The sequence below is a fragment of the Protobothrops mucrosquamatus genome, unplaced genomic scaffold, assembly GCF_001527695.2.
Source record: "Protobothrops mucrosquamatus isolate PMUCROS unplaced genomic scaffold, P.Mucros_1.0 scaffold_182, whole genome shotgun sequence".
NCBI classification, from domain to species: Eukaryota; Metazoa; Chordata; class Lepidosauria; order Squamata; family Viperidae; genus Protobothrops; species Protobothrops mucrosquamatus.
Genome location: NW_015386258.1, coordinates 520,831 through 542,868, shown reverse-complemented (window position 1 = coordinate 542,868; position 22,038 = coordinate 520,831). Strand labels below are relative to the sequence as shown.

At 40.1% G+C, this 22,038-nt stretch overlaps 1 protein-coding gene across 1 annotated transcript in view; it reads right to left on the bottom strand.

Annotated features, from left to right (window-relative positions):
• The window catches only part of SLC25A24 (solute carrier family 25 member 24), a gene marked incomplete at its 3' end in the record, with an annotated part of 29,094 nt that extends 15,121 nt beyond the window's left edge, over positions 1–13,973 (bottom strand). Inside the window, exons 1-2 of the mRNA XM_015823903.1 lie at positions 13,680–13,973; positions 1,260–1,392 (exon numbers count right to left, since the gene is read on the bottom strand). Of these exons, the coding sequence (XP_015679389.1) occupies positions 1,260–1,392; positions 13,680–13,862 (316 nt within the window). The remainder of the gene's footprint in view (positions 1–1,259; positions 1,393–13,679) is intronic.
• Positions 13,974–22,038: the final 8,065 nt, after the last annotated feature.

Below are 22,038 nucleotides of genomic sequence, written 5' to 3'. Positions count from 1 at the left end.
GTTATTCCAGCTTGCGGGACTGGCCTAGGGTAATTTTTAGAGGGGTTTTAATTATATTTTAATTGGACTACGCTTAAATATTTCTTTTTAATTAATTTTAACTTTGTAATTGTTATTTGTGTATTTTAATCGATTGTCAGCCGCCCTGAGTCCGCAAGGAGAAGGGCGGGATATAAATTGAATTTAATAATAATAATAATAATAATAATAATAATAATAATAATAATAATAATAATAATAATAATAATAATAATAATAATAATAATCTCTGCCCCACTACATGCTGCTCAAAAGCTAAAGAGTAACTACAGCTTCCTTCACCAGCTGCTTCTAAACAATAGCAGCACATATGCTCTCATCAAAATAGAATACACTTCTTCAGAAATATTCAGCACACAGTATCTGGGTAACGGTGTCTTACCCAGTACTTAACAAATAGGGAGGACTTTCACAAAACCTTTCCTGGCTGTTAGTTCTGCTGTACAGTGAAAACTGTGGTAAATCCTTTCTGTAGAAAATAGTTTTCAGTAATAAGTCTCACTGATCCTTCTTTCTAAAACCGTGGTGCTGCCAAGAATAATTCAGGACTATTGCTTGGAACAGAGTTCTTCTCAGTTAGCAAATTCTGCCGCAACGTTAACAGAGTTAAGGATCTTGGTCCAAGATATTAAAGCAAGCAAAGAAATCTTTTATTCTCCAGATACTACTGAACTTCAACTCCCAGCATCTCTCATCATCCAGTAGCTGGCTGGGGCTACTGGAAGTTGTAGTTTAGCAATACCTGGTTCCTATGCTGCCATTTAGCACTTCAGCACAGCAAAACGTGATATTGTAGGCTGCTGCCTTTTTGTAAGACCTCTATTGGCTTTGCATTACAAATGTAAATCATTCTTCTCTCAAAGCTTCATAGCAGCAGCACCAACCTCATGACAGATACATTTTCAATGTTGAAGGGTTTCAGCATCTAACTCTAAGCACTCAATTCTATATCAATAAATAACAATCTTAATTTGAATTTTTTTTACTTTTACTGGCACTTCCAGAGGATTTAAAGAACCCTTTCGTGACTATTCTTTCATACATATAATTTATTTCCCTTAATAAATTAACAAGAAGATATTAATTAATGAATACCCATATTTCATAAGATTGCAAAGACTAATTTGTTAATGCATTGTCAACCCATAGTGGAAATGCTTTATTGTTTATTTGTATTAAATTTGCACTCTTAACATATACAGCTGAAGCAGCAAATTGGATCCTACCATCATTATTTTTATCCAGACTTTTAAATGCAAGCTTCATTTTCTTTTCGTGGTCTTTAAGATAATGTGTAAATTCTTCAAAGTCCAGTCTTCCATCCTGATTAGTGTCACCAGCTCTGAAAATTTTCTGTTAAGAAAAATATATAGAATATGCATTATTAATGTTGCATATGATTTCAAGTGAGTTCTCACTTTAGAGTTATTTCTATAGACTATCAGTAACTACAGACACACAAAATGTCCAAGAAAGAGGAAGGAATGAGAAACAAAACAAGTATTGTTTAGCAAAACAATATGAAGCCTAATTCTTATAATTATAAGAATTCTTATAATTGAAATGGTTAAAAGTTGTATAATGGATTGTTTCCATTGCAGCCCACAGGAATTAGATATAGATATTAATGCTATAAAATATTTTGTTTGCCAAATATTATCAAAGGACTTATTCATATGACATTTTTTCAGTAGGTAGGATTTCAATGTAATTTCCATACATTAAGAGACATGGGAATATTAAAAACATGAACTGATATATTGGATCAGATCAAACATTTCTTTGGAAAAGGACTGGAGAATCTGTAGTCTTGCAAATGTTGTTCATTTGTGTCCCTTAAATGGTTAGTTATGTAATGATAGAAATCAGACTCCAGTAAAATCTGAAGAGCTTCCTCTATGCCACATTCAGTTTTATTCTTTCCAACCCAACAGGATGCTGGAAAGCAATTAACTAAAGGGATTTAGAACTGTCTGTCTGTTAGAAGGACAATTTCTGACAATGAGTTGGGCAACACTGATAGCAGTGTTCCAATATCTCAGGGGCTGCCACAAAGAAGAGGGTGTCAAACTATTTTCCAAAGCGCCTGAAGGCAGGACAAGAAGCAACGGGTGGAAACTAAGCAAGGAGAGAAGCAACCTAGAACTGAGGAGAAACTTCCTGACAGTTAGAACAATTAACCAGTGGAACAACCTGCCTCCAGAAGCGGTGAATGCGCCAACACTGGAAGTTTTTAAGAAGAAACTGGACAGCCATTTGTCCGAAATGGTATAGGGCCGTGGTGGCGAACCTATGGCACGCGTGCCACAGGTGGCACGCAGAGCCCTCTCAGTGGGCACGCGTGCTGTCGCCCCAGTCCTAGGCCTTCAGCTGGGTTTATAAAACCTTTTCGCTTTAGGCCTCTGCCATCGTGTGCAAAAAAAAAAAAAAAGGTTCAATCAATCAACCAATTTCAACTTCTCACGGAAAAAAAAAGATTTCTCAAAGTTGGAATTGATTGATTGAACTTTTTAGTCCCACCCAGTCTGCCGTTCACCGCAGCCATGCCCATCCAATGGGCCACGCCCACCCAATGGGCCACGCACGCCCGGCACCCAATGATACATAAGTGGGTTTTGGGTTGCAGTTTGGGCACTCGGTCTCTAAAAGGTTCGCCATCACTGGTATAGGGTTTCCTGCCTGAGCAGGGGTTTGGACTAGATTACCTCCAAGGTACCTTCCAACTTTATCATCATCATCATCATCATCATCATCATTACTTCCCGTAATGCTGTCAATTCCTCCATTCTAAGCCCCTCTCCTAATCACATGACCTAGAGTGGAGCATATGCAGCCCACCAGTCCTTCAAGGTAGTCTAGGCAGGAAACCAAAACTTTCTTACTAATTTGTAATACTACATTTACTGTAAGGTTACAGAAATACTGCAGAATCTTGCATGTCTGAAAGCACATTCCTTCCCCTGTCTTTACTTTCCAGAAAACTGGGTAGGGTCCCTTCGGATACATTTTCTCCACTCTTATCCTTCCTATGGACGCAGGTGTCTCTTTTCAAACCATTGTCTAAGGTGCAACTCTTCTTCCTGTCTCCCAAGTTAATTCAGACAGCCCATTATATTTTCCAAATACATAGATATACAAACACATTGAGATATAATATGAAGGGAGAGCATAAACACAGACACGCATATGTACATAAACACCTTTAGGTTACCTGTGGAATTGATTTCTTGGTCTATATGGTGGGGCTGATATTGCCTCTACTCAGATTTTCCTTTTTAAACCCTTCATTGTGTAAACCAGGGGTCCCCAACCTGTGGGCTGTGGCCCACTAGCGGGCCATAAGGGGTTTGCAACTGGGCCGTAGAAATGGCCGGTGAGCCCACACATACATCCTCACTTGCGCAAGCGTGCACTCCATTTGCATGAGCGGCAGTCATGCATCCACGCTGCTTGCGCAAATGGAGCTGCATGCGCATGCTTGCTGGCCACTTGAACAAACTATCCCCTCCCCCTACACCAGTTCCCAAAGCCGGAAACGTTGGGAAACTCTGACTTAGACTATATAAAGAGCCATCTGTCTCTGTTCATGTTTCACTTCACCTGTGGTCTTGGTTCAAGAGGAGGGCAATCATTTGATGATTAGGAAGCTGAAGGCCACAATATGGGATCCCATGACATCATTTTTCAACAGTCATGATCAGAAGAGGCTTGCCCACTCCTAATAACAGGAAATGGGCTTCTCTTTTCTTGTAGCTCCTCTCAGTTATTTCTTTTGGGAGGCTTGCGGAATTGCCTGCCGTCATTACAGCACCAGTAAGAGATCCCTTTATTTCTACAAACATTTATATTGTTTTTTTCCCGCCGATTTTGAAATTTGTTTTTAATCTGTTATTCAATCTTCCACAATCTAATGCCCTTCAAATTTTGGTGGCTAACACTCCTAAAATACGCAACCATTTACTATGCTAGCTGAGAATTAAGACTTGGTTTAAATTTACTCGGAGAGGAATAAGATGCATTTGTATGTGTTTTTGTTTTAATATTATCCATCAGTCCAGGAATTAATTTGAATTTCCATAAAATAAATAGCCTCCTACGTCTCTGCTTATCCTCTCATTCACATACTTACAATTACACTGTCTTATTGTAGGTCTTCTGTTTAAGGTCTTCTATTTATTTTGGCTAAGATATTATCTTCCATGTACTTAATACATCAGAAAGAACACCTTGGTGTAAGATTTTCAAGAGGTAGATGCCCTTCACATCTTGAAATATAGTATAATTCCAATAATATTTCAATGGATCTAGCTATGTTCAGGGATGCAATATTTAACTGTTATCTGTTATTCTTGGCCTGCAGCTTTCTATCTATCAGCAACACTGCCAGTACATTTTTAGAGATGCGATAAGCAAGGACTTGTCTCTTCATACACAAGACAAAAAAGCAGTCAAAAAGCAACACAAAGTTGAAGTAGCCTGTCTTGACAGCATCTGAACATTCTTCACCTCTGGCTATCTAGTATATTACCTTTCTTCAAATCTTGCCAAACCAGCTTTGCCCAACTTGCTGTTCTCCAGATGAGGTGGAGAATATCTCCGCAATACCCAGCCAAGTACTGTATAGGTGTATGATCCAATAGGCTTTGACCCTATTTGCAATATAAGCAGGCATGGCAACAGCCAGTACTATAAAAAGGCAATGCCTACAAAACCTAATGAAAATTCAAGGTTTTATCCTTAAAAGAGTAGGATAGATATTTATCAAAGCTTAGTCCTATACAAACCAGTATGTAAACTAACACCAACAAAAAAAACCCTTCTACATTAAATAGCAACGAATTCAAAATTTATCTGAAAATAAACTCAGAAACAAAAGAAAAGCATTGAACATATGAATACATTAGATTTGTACAAAATGGAGGAAACATAGCACCACCTGTGTTTATTAATTAAAATGTTTCTGAACATTCAGCTTTGCTGCTACCAGGATGGTATCCTTAAATATGACTGAATTAAACTAAGTAAAATATATATTAAAATAGTAAGTGTGCCAATTGCAGTTGCAGTGGTTTAAATAGCTCATCCAGCACATTATTACTGTATCAGTAACACACAAAGTGTGATCGATACAAACTAAACTTATTTAATATTATATAGTGTAAACAGCCTAACATAGCATGCACTGAATTTCCCTCTCTTCAAAAATGTGAATACTTTACTTATGTTAATAAATGAAACACAGCAATTCTTTACGTATCTGATCAGTTCAAATGACAATGCTAATTACCCTAATAAATGTTAGTACTAATATTAATGGGATATGTGCCACTGATGTATTAGTTGCATTATATTTGAACTGCAAAAATCCATCAAATCCTAGACGGAAGCAAATTTAGAGTCCTCTGTATGTCTTTGCTCCCATCAAATAAATGTCCCAATTTCTGTACTCCAAATAAGTATTGTACTGATGGCAGACATTTCTATTTTTCAAATAACTTTAATGAATGAAATACCAGAAGCAGCTTGAGACTGAAACAAATCGAACATTCATTAGAAATGTTACTGATTCAAGTTCTATTACAATCAGTTGTGAAATTCTAGTTCAGCATGCTATCTCACCATCTACTTCCGCCACATTCATTCTCATTGATTGACTTGGAGTGCCTTCCCTATTCCTGATAAGGAAGCATTGCAAAATTCTGCCAGAAAATAATTCTTGCAACTTATTTATGTATGAATTGCAGAGATAAATGGGTGAAGGATTGCGGAACACAACAGGTTTGGTTACATTGCTACAGAAAATTCAGAAAGCTCAGATTCCTGTGGATATCCAACATATTCTGGTTCATGCTAGTTTACATAGCCATTCTATCTGAGTTTGTAAATAAGTATTCCACCATCTTATCATTGTCCTATATGGTTCTTTTAACTGCATTCTGTGGCTTTGGATAGACCAGTGATGGCGAACCTTTTAGAGACTGAGTGCCCAAAAACTGGCCCCACCCCGTTCCACTCCCGTCCCACCCCCGCTCTGCCCCCCATCCCCCACCCTGCCTGCCCACAGGACCACTCACCGCCTCGAAGCCCGCCGCAGATCACCCAAGCAGCCCAGTAGCGCTATGGCGGCCACACCCTCTGCCCGCGCCCTACAGCATCAACTGTATGATGGGTGTGAGGGCAGAGTCTTGTCTACGCTGCCTGGCTGCCATGTCCTTGGCAGCGCTGCTCCGTGTGGGCCATGCTCGGGGGCGACTCTCCTTCAGGGGGGCTGCTGGAAAGGAGGGGGTCACGGGGGGAGGCAAGGCTGGGGCAACGGCACATGTGCCCACAGAGAGGGCTCCGAGTGCCGCCTCTGGCACCCGTGCCATAGGTTCGCCACCACTGGGATAGACCAAGCATGTTGTATGAATCTGAGGCAGCTGTCATTTCCAGGTAGCATAAAAGCAAAAGATGGAACCACCCTCATGGTTTCAAATTCTGGTTCACACTAAATGTACATAGCGATTGTTCTTTGCTTTATTTATTCATTTAGTCTATTTATACAGCAAGCTGCAACTCTGGGCAGCTACCAAGGGATTAAAATGAATGCCAAAACAATATACTGAACAATGCCATGACACAACTGAGGCCAACCCATAAACATACCATATCAAGGCATTTCAGATTGACTCACACCCCAGCCCAGTGCCCATGAAAAAAGTCCCTTCTTCAAAGTCAGCAGAGTTAGTGCAATCCTAATCTCAGGGCATAAACTCTTCCATAGGGCAGTAGCCTGAATAGAGAAGACATGCTTTTTGGATCATGCCAAATGCCACTGTCATAAGGAGAGGACTCAGAGCATCTTTCCTTGTTGAATCTCTTGTTCTTGGATGGCATGTTTAGCCTTAGAAAAACCACAGACAATATTTAAAGTGCTGCATACAATTCTTTAATTCATGTTAATTAAATATTCTGTAGTATCCAGGGACAACTGTATAAACCAGTGGTGGCAAACCTATGGCACGCGTGCCAGAGGCGGCACTCAGAACCCTCTCTATTGGCACGCGTGCCACCGCCGCCAGCAGCAGGTCCATCGGGCTGCCCCTGCCACCCAGAGCAGGAGCCCTGCCCAGCACAAAGGAGGCAAAGTGGCCTACTAGCAAGCTCAAGTAGAGATGGTAGAGCAGAGGTCACCAACCATTGTCGATTGGTGGACTGAAAGAAAAGGGAGGGGAAAGCATTTTATATGCGTGCATGGGGCCACGAGCACGCACACGCTGCAAATGGGGCAGGGCTAGAGCCTGCATGATATTCACTAGCCCTGCCCCGTTCGTATGTGGTGCAGCGCCTTGTATCTGCACCCCACGGTGCAGCGGCGGTCGTTTTTGCACCTTGCAGCACGGTGGCCCATTTTTGTGCCCCCGGTTTGTGCGTGCCAGAGGTGGCACTCAGAGGTGCCTTCCTGCCTCCCCGAGGGCACCACAATGCTGATGCGACCCTGGCACTTTGCGATAAATAAGTCGGTTTTGGGTTGCAGTTTGGACACTCAGTCTCTAAAAGGTTCGCCATCACTGGTATAAACAAACTGTCAATGATAAAAAGAAACATACATTTGCTTCTTTATTATATTTTTTATTAGACATCATTTGGATTTATGCCTCAAGCGGCAAAATGCCCAGGTAGGGCCATCACTGATTATGTTATTTCTGTAACTACTACTAAAAATTATCAATTCATAGTTTCTCCTGGAAACTTTCTAACACAAAATGTTCCTTTCTCCATATATTTGTAATCTACTCAACCTATATACCACTTCATATATCTCATTGTTTTAGTGTACTTTAGACTAGACATGTAAGTATAAAGTACACATATCACAAATAAGTTTCCAAACGCATTCATCATGCCAATCCATTTATGAGCAAGCCATGATTCATTAAACTGTCTTTAGACTGAACTTTGTACTGAAGCTGATCATTGATTGAACAGATTTGTCTCTATGCAATGTATTAACCTCTTACAACGGGTCTGTAGAACATGGCTTTTCAACCTTTTCACCAATTGTACCACTTTTAGAATATGGCAACATCCGAGTACCACCAGTCGCCTAGCAAGGTGTCAAAAACTTGATAAAGTACAGGTAGTCCTCGACTTACAACAGTTTGCTTAGTGACTGTTCAAAGTTACAATGGTACTGAAAAAAGTGCCCCCCAAGCCACAGCCGAGCAAGACACACCTGCCTACCCGCCCGGCGGCGCTCTTCCTCCTGTCCGAGGTTTTCATTGTTGTGAGCATTTCTGTTGAGGATTGGCAGCAGGGGTGGGGTGGGGGGTGTTTGGTTTTTATTCCCCCCATCTGCTGGGTGGTTGCAGCAGGTTTTGGTCACGTGACATGACCCTGGGACACTGTGACCGTCATAAATATGAATCAGTTGCCAAGCATCTGAATGTAAATCACAAGACCCTGGAGATGCTGCAACATTCCAGCTGATTGGCGCTTCTTCTGGGCTCAGCAGAAGTGTCAGGATCAGTGCTGAGCTCCAGCTTATTGGTGTTTCTTCAGGGCTCAGCAGAAGCACCAGGATCAGCGCCGAGCTCTAGCTGGAGCCTGGTGCTGATCCTGGCGCTTCCGCTGAGCCCTGACAGCCCTGCAGCTCCAGCCATCTCTTGCTCAGGCTTGTGCGGTGCTGCCACCGGTTCAGCTCATTCCCCTCCCCCACTACTTTTCTAGGATGGTCGCGTACCACCTGCCAGGTGCCAATGTACCACAGGTGGTACCGTACCACTGGTTGAAAAGCCCTGCTCTAGAAGACCTCATGAAACTATTAAAAGTTTACTTCATTCTTATGATTTCAGAAATAAGACCAAGGGCAATATGAAAAATGAAAAGAGCAAAAGAGCAAAATTGTGCATGGTAAAATGGTATTCTGCTCCAAAACAATAAACAATAAATAAACTCAAGAGTGTAATAAAATTGTACTGTATGTGCATTTTTTTTCTACAAGTTGCCAGGAGAAAAGGGAAAGGGAGATGGCCAGTGGAATATTTTTGAAAGAGATTTGTATTTCCTATAATAGCTTATTTTTAAAATATTTTATCATGCTTCTTCTATTTATAAAATAGCTCATATTAACGCTAAAATTGCACAGGCAGCAACGTAAGTTGAAATATTTTAATGTTGTACTTTCCGCCCCAATCCATTTGGGATTATGAGTAGATCATGATAGGCTGATCTCATATAGGTAGTCCTTAACTTACAACAACTCATTGGGCAACTGTTCAAAGTAACAATGGCACTGAAAAATGTGACTTATGACCAGTTCTTGAACTTACAACTGTTGCAATGTTCCCACAGTCAGAAGAGTAAAATTTGAGCACTTGGCAACCAGCATGTATTTATGACAATTACAGCATCCTGAAATCACATGATTGGCATTTGTGATCTTCCCAGGGGCTTATAACAAGCAAGCCAATGCAGAAAGTTGGAATTGCTTAATATGTGATTTGCTTAATAACCGTGGCCAAAAGGTATAAAATCAGGTGTTACTCACTTAACCGCATCACTTAGCAACAGAATGGATCCAATTGTGATCATAAGTTGAGGACTACTTATTCCTCAAGGGAAAAGAAAAGATATTGAATGTGCTCTTTATATGTACTACTCGGAATAAATTGAATTCTACATATAAATCAGACATGTCAAACTCGCGATGTCACGTGATGTCGCGCAACATATCAGGACGGTTTTGCCATTGCTGGCAATGAGGTGGGCGCGGCTTCCGGATGACGCGTCCAGGCCGGCAGTTTGACACCCCTGATATAGATGGTCCTCAACTTATAGCCATTTGTGTAGTGACCATTCAAAGTTACAACAGCATTGAAAAGTGACTTATGATCAGTTTTCACACTTATAACCATTGCAGCATCCTCATGGTGCCAAGATCAAAATTTGGGCACCTGGAAACTGTCATGTACTTATAACAGCTGCACTGTCCTGCGGTCATGTGATCACCATTTATAACCTTCCCTGCTGGCTTCCGACAAACAAAGTCAATAGGGGACGATAGATTCACTTAATGACTGCAGTTCTTCACTTAACAATTGTGGCAAAAAAATCATAAAATGGGGGAAAACTCACTTAACAACTGCCTTGCTTAGCAACATAAATTTTGGGCTCAAGTATGGCTGTAAGTTGAGGACTACCTGTATAAGCCTTTGGCACCAAATTTGGGTGGTTGGATCTCTTGGATCTAGTTAAAAACAAAACAGGGTTCAAACCTGAAGTCCACCCATCCTGTTTTCAAATTTTCTTAAACATACTTAGATACATTGATACATTTTAGCATGACACACTTACCCAAGATTAACTGAGCTATTGCTCATTTCCCTTCCTAGGTTTGCTGAGCAAGGAGTCATATACAGTAGGCTGGATGGACATCTCATGGTAGACCAAAAGAATTTGGTCATTATACATATCCAGCCCTTGTGCTCTTTTACAGTTCAGAACGGGGCTCTTCAAACTTGGCCCTTTTATGACTTGTGGACTTCAACTCCCAGAATTCCTCAGCCAGGGTGCCTGGCTGAGGAATTCTGGGAGTTGAAGTCCACAAGTCATAAAAGGGCCAAGTTTGAAGACCCCTGGTTCAGAAGATTATGGAAACCCAGAAAAGTGGGTTAACTGAATGAGCTGGGGCCATGAGCGAGGGTACTGTGCTAGCATAGCATAAGGATTCCAACTTGAATAGATGTGGATGTGATCTTGGGAATTCTGCTGTCGTCCTTTACAAAGACCTTATGTTGCCACCTATATGTGGGGATCTTTCGCTATGTTCAGTGCCAAGGTGAACTGGTTTGATGATCAAAACTGCTAAATTGCACAAGTCCATCCCAGTCACAAAGTACAGCTGATATTTCATCATATTTTTATTTGACTAAAATATTTGTGGGTTATTGTTTTTTTAAAAAAAGGAATCAGTCTCAAAGCAATTTCCTGGAAATCCTGTTCCTCATATTCCTATGCTCTTTGCACATTGTGCTCGATTTGGCAGCCTTTCCCCCCCCCCATTTTTTTTCTTCCTTTTTCTGAATACATATCTTCTACTGCATGTACTTCCTCTGTTATTTGTAGTTTTCTCTGGTATATTTCAAAGCATTTTTTCCTCATAATTTTAAGTACTGTATCTCTGATTCTTTCCTTTCCACAGCAAACTGAACCACATCAAAACAATAATACGTGATAATGTCACAATGCAAACTCTGCCGTTACATGCTTATGTCTTGACATCTGACAAAAGAACAAGCTTCCTTTGCTTTATGTGGATCTGCTATTATATAAACGATCATTTTTATCCAACAATTCACTTTATGTGACAAAAGCATTGTGTTGTTTGGGCCAGCATAGCCAATTTGCTTTATATGTCTGAGAATGTGCCAAGACATCATCCTGCTAAAACTGCTTGAACATTTTCATGCCAAAACCCGTTTCTTCCCTCGTTCACACATTTACCATTGTGTCATGTTGTATGTCCTGTCTCCATACCAGCAATAGCTACTACTCTTTATTAAGAAATCAAAAGGGAATCATAATCTTGTTCAAAACAAAAAGAAATAAAGTTGAACAAATTATGTTAAGCTGCTGCAAAATCCTCAGTCCTACCGTAGGACAAGCTTTTAAGCACAACATGGTAAAGAATAAAATTCATAATGCCACAACGTATCCTCTTTCTCTACCATGGTAACTGTGCATTTTAGAAATCCAGCTGTAGACAAGATTGATAAAGAACAGATAATGCTTTCTCTATACAAAGGATATGAGACAAGAAAGAAAAAGATTTTGAGTAATATAATGCTTAAAATAAAAGCTCTACAAATGTATAGGTAGTTCTGGTATAGCGATTGTCTCATATAGCAATCCTTCACAGTTATGTTGGTGATAAAAAAGTAACCAATCCTCACATTTATGACATTTTCAATTCTATAAAGCTAAAGTAAGATTGTAAACACAACTGCAGTTTCACTTAGCAATTGCTTCGCTTAACGACCAAGCTGCCAGTCCCAACTGTGGTCACTAAACGAGGATTATTTGTATAAGCCCGTTTATCAATGCATTTGGGTTACCTACCCTGCAACTTGTTTTCCACTGCTTCTGTGTCTTGCTTTATGCAAATTCACTTTATGTCAGGTTTTCAAGGAATGTATTCTTAGCATGAAGGGAGAGAATCCTGTATGGAAGTCACAGTTTTTGTGTCATGATGTACACACCCCTCCAATCTTCAGCCTTTTCAGTCAGGCTTATTCTTCTTTCTGGAATCCATCTATTATTGCTCAGCTATCACATGTGATGAAAGCTACATCACTTTGATATTATTTCTTCCATGTTTGTGCAGATAGATACATTTGGTACCATACCCCAAAATGATAAATTGTCTATAATGAAGGTTATCATTTCATTTCTAGCAATTCCATAATTGGCAACATAGCACTTGGTTAGAGATGCTACGGCTAGCATTCAGTGTGTGATTATTACATCTCATCTCTCTTTTACTATAAGGACACTGATCAGATAAAACTTAATTGAATTATAATCTATAAACAGATGGCTCAGTTATGATAAGTTGCCTCCCTTTACAACTAACTATACTCCAAGAATAGATTGCATCGGATATGGTAAATTGCTTCTTCTTAAAGAGACACATCTAGAAAACTGCTTCAAGAGCTACTCACAGTTTGTCACAAATTCAGAATAACTTTTGAGGTCACAAAGTCTACCATCAAATTTGGTTTCTTTTAAACTTATATATACTGGTTATTTTCTTTTTCTTGGCCAACAATCTGTCATTCACACACACACCACTCTTCTTGTAGTTGCCTTATTTTTCCTCAGTTTTCTCTTTTTTTAAGAATGGGGGATAGTTCACGTTTTACTTACAGTCCACCAGAACAAATTAGCTGTCCTCACAACCTTTCCTCAGTGCCCTGTGAATGGGAATTGCCTGTAACTTTTACAGCAAAGAGCCACTTGATGGCATCAAATACTGTATAAGGAAATAGATAATTGTTTCTCAACCTTGACAATTTTAAGGCATGTGGACTTCAACTCCCAGAATTCCACAGCCAGCAATGCTGGCTGTGGAATTCTGGGAGTTGAAGTCCACATGCCTTAAAATTGTCAAGGTTGAGAAACACTGAAATAGATCTAGAGCAGGGGTGTCAAACTGCCGGCCCACGGGCCGGATGCGTCATGCTGAAACCACGCCCCCCTCCAGCTCCGGCAATGGGGAAAAAGTCGTGATACATCGCGACACGTCACGTTGCGAGTTCGACACCCCTGATCTAGAGGAAAATCTAGAGGAAAAGCATGGCCTCCCCCAATGAATAATACAACTCTTTAAAAATCCCCAGGTGGAATGAATGGGGATGAGTGGAAGGAAGGCTGGCATGCTCTTTTTATACAGTAGCCAAAACCATTGTTTGTTTGTTTTTAAAAAAAAACTTGTATTGAGATAAGGTTTACACACAACACCTCGCCAGCCTTCGGGTTTCCACGACTCTCCTTTATGAGGGGTTCGGATCCAGAAACAGAGTTACTCCCATGCTTCTTTTCCCTCCTCCTCCTCCTCCTCCTCCTCCTCCTCTTAAGCAAGTCTTATGCCTTGCACCCACCTTCTCCGCGTCATCTCCCAGAGGGATGCCCAACTCCTTAAGGCCACTTTGCAGCTCAGCAATGTCCACTCGACCATCCTGGTTGCTATCTAGTTTCTTGAAGAGGTTTTCGTACCTCGACTTACTTTCGGCCGCTTCACAGGCAGCCTCCGGGAACACAAAGCTCCCCAGAATGCGGAGCATTGTGCAGCCTAAGAACTTTTTAGTCCGGAGGGCTAAACAACAAAATGGGGATAAATAGCAGGAAGAGAGCCAAAGCACGGTTACACGCCAAAGCCGATCGTAAAAAAATAAAAACACCCAACAATCTAAAGGCCTCTCGTTAAAGCGAAGTCTTTAAAAATACCGTTGGCTTTTTGCAGCTCTTGGGAGGAGCCACCCAACGTTTAATAAAGATGACGGACAAGAGGCAACACCCCAGGAGGGAGCAGGAAGGGGAAGAGCTGGTTTCTCCTCACTGGATTCTCCGGTGGTTGACTCACTCACGACATAGGAGGGGCTTGGTTCCTTTGGCCTCCTCCCTTACGTGCAGTACATAAGGGAGCAGTTTGCAGGAAAGCAAATCACGCAGTCGGGGATAGGCAATTTTACCCCGGGAAGCCCGCTACAGTCTTTACTATAGTATTTGCAACACACACAGTTGCGCTACAGTCTTTACTATAGTATTTGCAACACACACAGTTGCGCTACAGTCTTTACTATAGTATTTGCAACTGTACACACACAGTTGCGCCTCTCTCTCTCTCTCTCTCTCTTTTTTTTTTTTTTTTAAAAATGCCCGAGTCTGGCGTGTTCGCGTAGAGGTAAATCCCAGGGAATCTCCGGAAGATTTTGCCGACGACGACAGATGCCGCAATGGTGGCATCTTACACGGGCTGGCCAGGGAGACGCGGGTCCAATTAGACTCGCGCTGATTCCCATGGAAACAATCGCCTTAAAGCGAGCGCCGCTTCCAATTTAAACAGAGCTTGCTTCGCTTTCGTGTTTACACCGTTGCAAGGCTGAATCTTTTTGACATTTGGCTTCCGCTGAGTTTTTAGGTCTGGAATTTGGAACGTGTCTAAGATGATTTAGACTGAGCCTTCCTTTGTATCAAGCTGGCGTCCCCACATTGGCTGGGTGGCGAGCGATCTTGTTTATCGAGGATAACACAAGCTGTCCAGGGTGTCCGGAGGGCATGGTCAAAAAAGTCAAGATGGTGGCCGCGGCGGGACGAACGAAGCTTTGCTTGTTGTTTATGGTTTGGTTTTGGTTTTGTCATACCCTGCGGACACTTGCGTAGCGCAAGAACATCTGGAGATCCGAGATTAAGAAAGGCTGCAGGGCAGGCAGATATCTAACACGCCGAAACTAGTCCTGTTGAATGGTATTTGTTGTAAACGACTATTTTCAGTAGCAGAAGGAGTAATCCTATTGAAATCTTTAACAGAAGAGATTAAGGAGGTTCTTTAACTATAATTACATAAGAGGTGTAATCGTAAAGTGATCTAAGGTTATAGGGAGATCCAAAATGCAGTTTTATCAATCCTTACATAGATATCTTCACATGTCTTATTACGCACATACACTTATCACGGCTATCTCCTTACCTACATTTGGTGAGTAACAATTACTTGAGAAAGGGATTGAGCAGGACACATGTCCCGTTCTAGGGGCTCCAGTAGTAGATTCTTTGCAAAATGAATACAATACAGCAGGAAAAGCTTTCTGTTAATATATATTTACCAGGAAAATCCATTTCCTATACTTGGCTACTCTGAAGGAATTCCTAGGAAAACTTGAGGGGGCAGGTAATGAGAAACTGTCCAACCCCAAAATGATAAACTATGGTTAATAAACCAATTCAAAATGATGTAGTAGTTAATACTAAGAAAAGGTTAACATTAATGGTTAAACAGCTTCAACAATTTGCTCAATCTGACTGGCTGAGAAAAGATTGCAACTGGTGAAGGACTTGTAACTCTGCAAGTGCACTCTTTATCACACCCATCACTGCAAACCCAATGAAAACTAAGGATAGAGCATCTGCTCATTCAAGAGGAGTGAGACCCCATCCAGCACACTGTGAACTCCAGGTTCCTACTTATCAACAGCTTGTTTTATATGGATTTAAGTTTAGCTTGTTTTCTTACAGCAATTCATAGCTCTAAACAAATTGATAACCAAAGATTGTATTCATGTGTATAAAATATTGATAACATGATCATTATTTAATATATAGATAGGTAGGTAGGGAGACCCAGAGGTCCCACAGGAAAATTTAATGTAAATTAATAAGCCAGTTTCTTAAAACTTCATCTCTGCTGGCTTTTTCCTTTCTGAATATTTTAAATAACCTAGGATTTCCTAGCAGTTGATAATGATTAACTTTTTATACCACCTTTTGTGTTTATATGCATATATTGGTCAACTCAAGGCAGGAAACATATTTAATACTTTTGCCTCGTATTTTCTCCACAGCAGCAACTGTGTAATCTTTAGGTGAGAAACCTGCAAGCAGTATTTTGGAATAGAAAAACTCTATTTAAAAACTAGTGTGGGAAGTCACTCCCCCCCCCCCAGAAAGAAATATTCTTGGAAATATTTAAAAGGCAGAATATATTTCCCTAAAAGATTTTAAAGGCAGAAACCAACCCACCCCCCAAGTCATTCTGTCCCAAACAGAAACCAAGTCTGCAGAAATGCAGATGTGATAATCTTGTTAGAAAGACTGGAGTCAGGAAACTGGGATTAGGAAGAAAGATTCCTAGAATCAACAATCCCTCACACCAAAACTCTAAGAGTCATCAGCCACAGCCCCAGGAAAGCAGGATATGACCTTTGGGATTAACCCACCACCATCAGAATACCAGAAAGGCACACTCAGACTCAGGTCAAAGTTCATGCCACAGGAACTCTAAACAAAAGGCTCCAGAGGGTATAAAAACCCACTCCCTACATGTGCTCTCTTTTCTTCCAGAGCCATCTTTCTGTCTGGCTCTCCTCTTCAATAAACTTATTTTTAAAGCAGTCGCCACGTTGTTTATTCCCGGCTTGGACTGAACCATGATGAAGACTTTTCCTTCAACACTAGGAAACCTAGAGAAACCCCTGGATCTTCTCCTATGGATCTGTTCATTTTGTATCATGCCATAACAGAGTGGCTTAAAGACTGTGAAGAGTGCCCCTCAGCCACAAAAAATGTTGCCCAGCTCTGCTCTAAAGGAAAGCAAAGAAAATCAAAGAAGGGGATCCTCATTTGGGATGGATTATTGTCTGACTGATAAAAGGAAGATGGAAACCAAAGGACGAGGAATGGAATGAAAATTCCTGAAAAAAAGAAAAGATATGGTTATCTGGAACTCCAAAAAGAAATATCTGCACTGCAATGTTGTTGTTTTTTGCAAGTTCAAGTTTGGTCAGGGAATTCTGTCTGGCAGGGTCCAGAAGAGCCTTCTCTGCCATGGCTCGTTCCTTGGAATCTCTCTCTCTCTCTCTCTCTCTCACACACACACACACACACACACACACACAGTGAGATTGGCTCTCACCCTCCAGACCTTCTGCAAAAACCTGAAGACTTGGTTCTGCCAGTTGGCTTGGGGCCCCAATGGGAGAATTATTACGCTGGAGGTGGTTGATGGACCTACAGCTGAAACCACCTTCCCCCATACATTCTACGCTCTCCCTCCCCATCTTTTAATCATAACCTGTATCTTATTGTAACTTAAATATATACTGCTCACAAAAATAAAGGGCACATTTTAACATGGAACTGAAGGGGTTTGCGTTCCCTTTATTTTTTTGAGCAGTATATATGTATATTTTATGGTTTTATTGTTTCAATGATCTAAGCTGACCTGAGTCTCCTCATGGTGAGATGGTCGGCAAATAAACTTAACAAATAAAAATAAATAATAAAAGTTCTATCTGTTCTTAACCACACTGCATTTTAGGGTTCCTAACTCTGTTGGACTGTCTGCTTTGGATATTTTAAAGCATTTTTAATGATGATATGATGAAAACAGTATTTCAAAATTTGACTCTAGGCAAATATATCTGTTATACCGTAATTCCATGATTAAATGAAGAATTTGGTTTCAAAGATCCCAAAATTTATTTGCATTATAGGTTGAAACAGAATGTGAGCTGCTGTGGGAGACTTTGCTCTTAAGAGCCATCTTAGTTACTATATCAACTGGAAGTACAGTTTCTAAGGCAACATCAATAGCCAAGAGACCTGCAGCCAGGATAAAATTTATTTTCCAAAAGATATTTTCCATTGCTGACTTCTACCAAAAAAAAAATAACAAAATCTGATCAGGAACAATCAGAACAAACAGCATCATTACAAATAGCACCTTTATTTTCTAAAATGGCAGTGCCTTGCTTGGCTGCAGCTGCATCTATGTTGTAGTAGATGACAGGCAATAAAAGCAAGAAGCATAATTACAATTACAAAACTGATGTTTCATTTTAACTTGTTAGATTTATATCCTACCTTTCCACTAAGATCTGAAGGATATATATGTAGCATTCCTTCCTCTATTTTCCCCACAACCACAATCCTATCAAGTACTCATTGCATTTCTTTAATGATATTGCTGGTCAGAGATGACACTTGAAGAACAAAAAAAGTAGGGAAGACCAACCTAGAATGTAGGGTTAGGGTTAGTCAGTTGTCATATAGTCCATGTTTATTCTGCACTATTGATAAATATAGGAACAATATCTGTATAATATGCAACGTGTTCATTTCTGCATAATTTTCCTGAATTTCAATTTTGCATTAATGAGAAATGTCATTTGAACGTGGTGAACATTATCCAGTTAATGAAGTGGCTTGCTACTCTGTTTACTGGCAACACATGATAATAGATTTTTATTTATTGATTTGATTTTTATCCCATCTTTATTACTTTGTAAGTACAGATAGTTATCGTTTAGTGACCATTTGAAGTTACAATGGCACTGAAAAAGATGACTTGCGACTGTTTTTCAAACTTACGATCATTGTAGCATCCTCATATCAAAATTTAGACACCTGGCAACTGGCATGTATTAATGATGGTTGCAATGTTGCAGGATCACGTGATCATCTTTTGCAACCTTCTGACAAGCATAGTCAACGGGGAAGCCACATTCATTTAACAACCGTGTTATTAATCTAACAACTACAGTGCAAACCTTTATATACGGGTAGTCTTCCCCCATTCACTCATATATGAGTAATGAAATGTCTGCCAGCAAACAAAAAATTCAGAAAGCACTAAAGACTCCACAAATCAGATAATAATTACAAATTAAAAAATATTTAAAGTCCGGGAAATGCAAAGGTTTGAGCAATTTTCCCTTTTAAATGCTATCAACTTCTCAATAATTACACCATGAATCCAGCAGAGGGAGATAAAACATTGGGCTAAAAAAAAGTCCACTGTATAAGGAAAGTCTTATCTATTGCTGAATAAAATTATTCTAAATATTGTTATTAGGTTATACTTAAAAAGTTGTATTTTAAAACATGAAAGATCAATAACCTTTCTAACTTACAATTATTTGATGACTGCATAACAATAATCCATTTGGGATGAAAATGGAATAGCTTTATAAATTTATAATTTATTTAAAAATAGATAATTATCACCCTCCATTCTAAATTATACTATTTTTGCTTTATACATTTGGAATGTTGAGAATATATTTTTCACTACTTTTTAAAAAAGGTTGAATGGAGATTGCGGAAAATAGGATTGAAGGCAGATTGATATACAGTAGTTATTCTCTATGATCCATTCTAGCCACTCAGTATGCTCTCTACAGAGTTTATCTTTGTCTTTTGTTTTTGTGTCTGAAAAAGTAGACACACTTCTAAATAAAACACTGGACTGTAGGTAGAACTAAAGATGAAAGTTTAAGTTTGTGTTAAACTAAAAAGAAATCCACAAAAGTAACATCAGGTAGTGCACCTAGCTTGGAGGGTATTAAGGGAGATGCTGGTAGGCATATACTATAGATCCAGCATTATAGGGTAGTCCTCAACCTATGACTGTAATTGAGCCTGCTAATTACAGTCATATGTTGTGACAGTTGTAAAAGTGGGTCATCTGATTTTTATAACCTTGTTTTGCAGTGATCATTAAATGAATGTTGTGGTCACTAAGCAAACACAAGCATGGTGGTCATTAAGTGAACCCATGATTTGCTGTGAGGCAGTTTTGCCGGAAACCGGAAGTAAACACCAGTTTTTAGCAAAAACCAGTAAATTCTTTAAATCACAATCATAAGACCATGAGATGCTGCCATCAGACGGAAAAGCAGGCATTGCCAAATGCCCAAAATGTGATCATGTGACCACAAGGGGAGCTGGCTGTTAGAACTGGATCGTATGTAGCTTTTGGGGTCCATTGCAACTTTGACAGGTTGCTAAACAACCGGTCGTAAGTCAAGGACTACCTAAATACTGAGAATACAGGTTTCATGCCTTTGCTTGCTTCTCTATTTCCTCTATATATCCTATGCTGGAAAGGACAGACCAGAAGTAGCAAGGAAAACTTGACCAAGGTGCTAGCATTCCAAGAAGTTCATCATCATCCACCATTCAGTCATGTCTGACCCTCGGCCACTTTATGAATCAGCACTTTCTATGCCCCTCCTTCAGATCCGCCATGGTCTTCCAAATGTCATCCTTTATAGCTCGGCTGACCGCTTGAGGCAGCGGGGGGGGGGAGAGAAGAGGGGATGTTTTGCTTGTGCGCTTTCAGAAATGCAGGTTCACACACACGTGCAAGTAGACGCTCTCCCACCACTTCCACTGCACAATTCTGAACAGGCTGAAGCCTGGCACTGGGCCACGGACCAGGGGTTGAGGACCCATTTTATAGTGTCCATCCAATAGGTACTAGGGCAGCCCCTTATCCTTTTTCTGCTGATTGCTCCCAGTATATTTGACTTTTCAAGTGAGTCAGCTCGCATGACATGACAGCTTCTATTTGGCGAACTTGGCTTCAAGTGATATTTTTGGTGAGGTTCCGTGTAGGATTACTTTGTTGTTTTTGCAATCCAGAAATTCAGGGAAAGGTCATTTTTCCTTCTTTCAATCCTCCACTTTAGGTTAAAAATAAGTCTGAGACAGGAAAGTAATGAAGCTTCTAATGGCATATCTGTTATAATGAGAAACACCTGTATGAATAAGAGGAGACAGTTAAGAAACTGCAGGAAGCTCTGTATAGAAATGTATATATAATTTGCTAAGCTGAGTGCAAACTATTTACTTGAAAAGCATCATAACAATGTGTGTGTGTGTGTGTGTGTCTGTGTATGTGCAAACCTGTTATAACTTCCTGAGTAAATTACTGGTAACAGGCATGAGGGAGAAGAAATATCCACTCAGATGTACACAACCTGGCAAAAGACAAACTTCTCCTTATCTGTTTAACATGAAGTGCTGATAATACAATAACTACATGCTTGAAAATATGCACCCCAGGAATTACTAAATTTGGCATTACTGTAATAAGCAGAGCTATTATTGTGAGAGATCCAATTTCACATTCCTTCATGTTCTTGGTTCAAACTTTTGCAACGTTCAGATCCATTCACTGCTAGTCACTCTCTCCCAGCAAAATCTACACTGTAAGGTTAGCCCAAAGATATAATGGCAGGGCGTGGGAATAAAAATATTGCCTTGAGTGTTTTAGAGAAAAAGTGAAATACTCTATAATTCTGTAAAAGTAATTAGTGGCCCATTTAACTGTGCAAAACACAACATTCTTCCACTTGTCTCCTCTGAGATGATGCCTTAAAGTGAATAATGATATGTGTCCTAATTTTTGCTGAGTGTATTTTGCTTATGGTATTAAACATCCGGCTATTTTAAGGCACTTCTCCTTGATTGAAAGTCCTTAAGGCACTAACAACTCAGTACTTCTGCCAAGATCTTAAGAGCGGGAAGAGTCATAAAACCGTGCTAAAAACCCTTTTCAAATTGTGAATCATATACAGTAAGACAAATACATCTCAGTTGCAAAGAGGATAAATACACTGGGGACACATTATTTTACAAGAAGGTTCATTTTTCTACTCATGATCAGGTTTGCCAGAAGGAGTTTTTAATTAGCCTTTTTAAGTGAACAGTAATTCTAAGTTGCACCAGTGTCTCCGAACTAAGGAACCCGGAATTATTATTCTAAATGAATTGCGAATAAAGATTAAAAATCATTGATGCATGGAGGAAACGCCTCAATATATAAAGCATAAAAAGCATAAACACGGAAGGGGGTCACTAAATGCAAGGGAAATTATACTATTCCGGGAAGAAAGAATGCAGGATTGCAGCCAAAGCGTGATGGGGCCTTGTCGCTTGGCTGGAGAGAGATGCCTA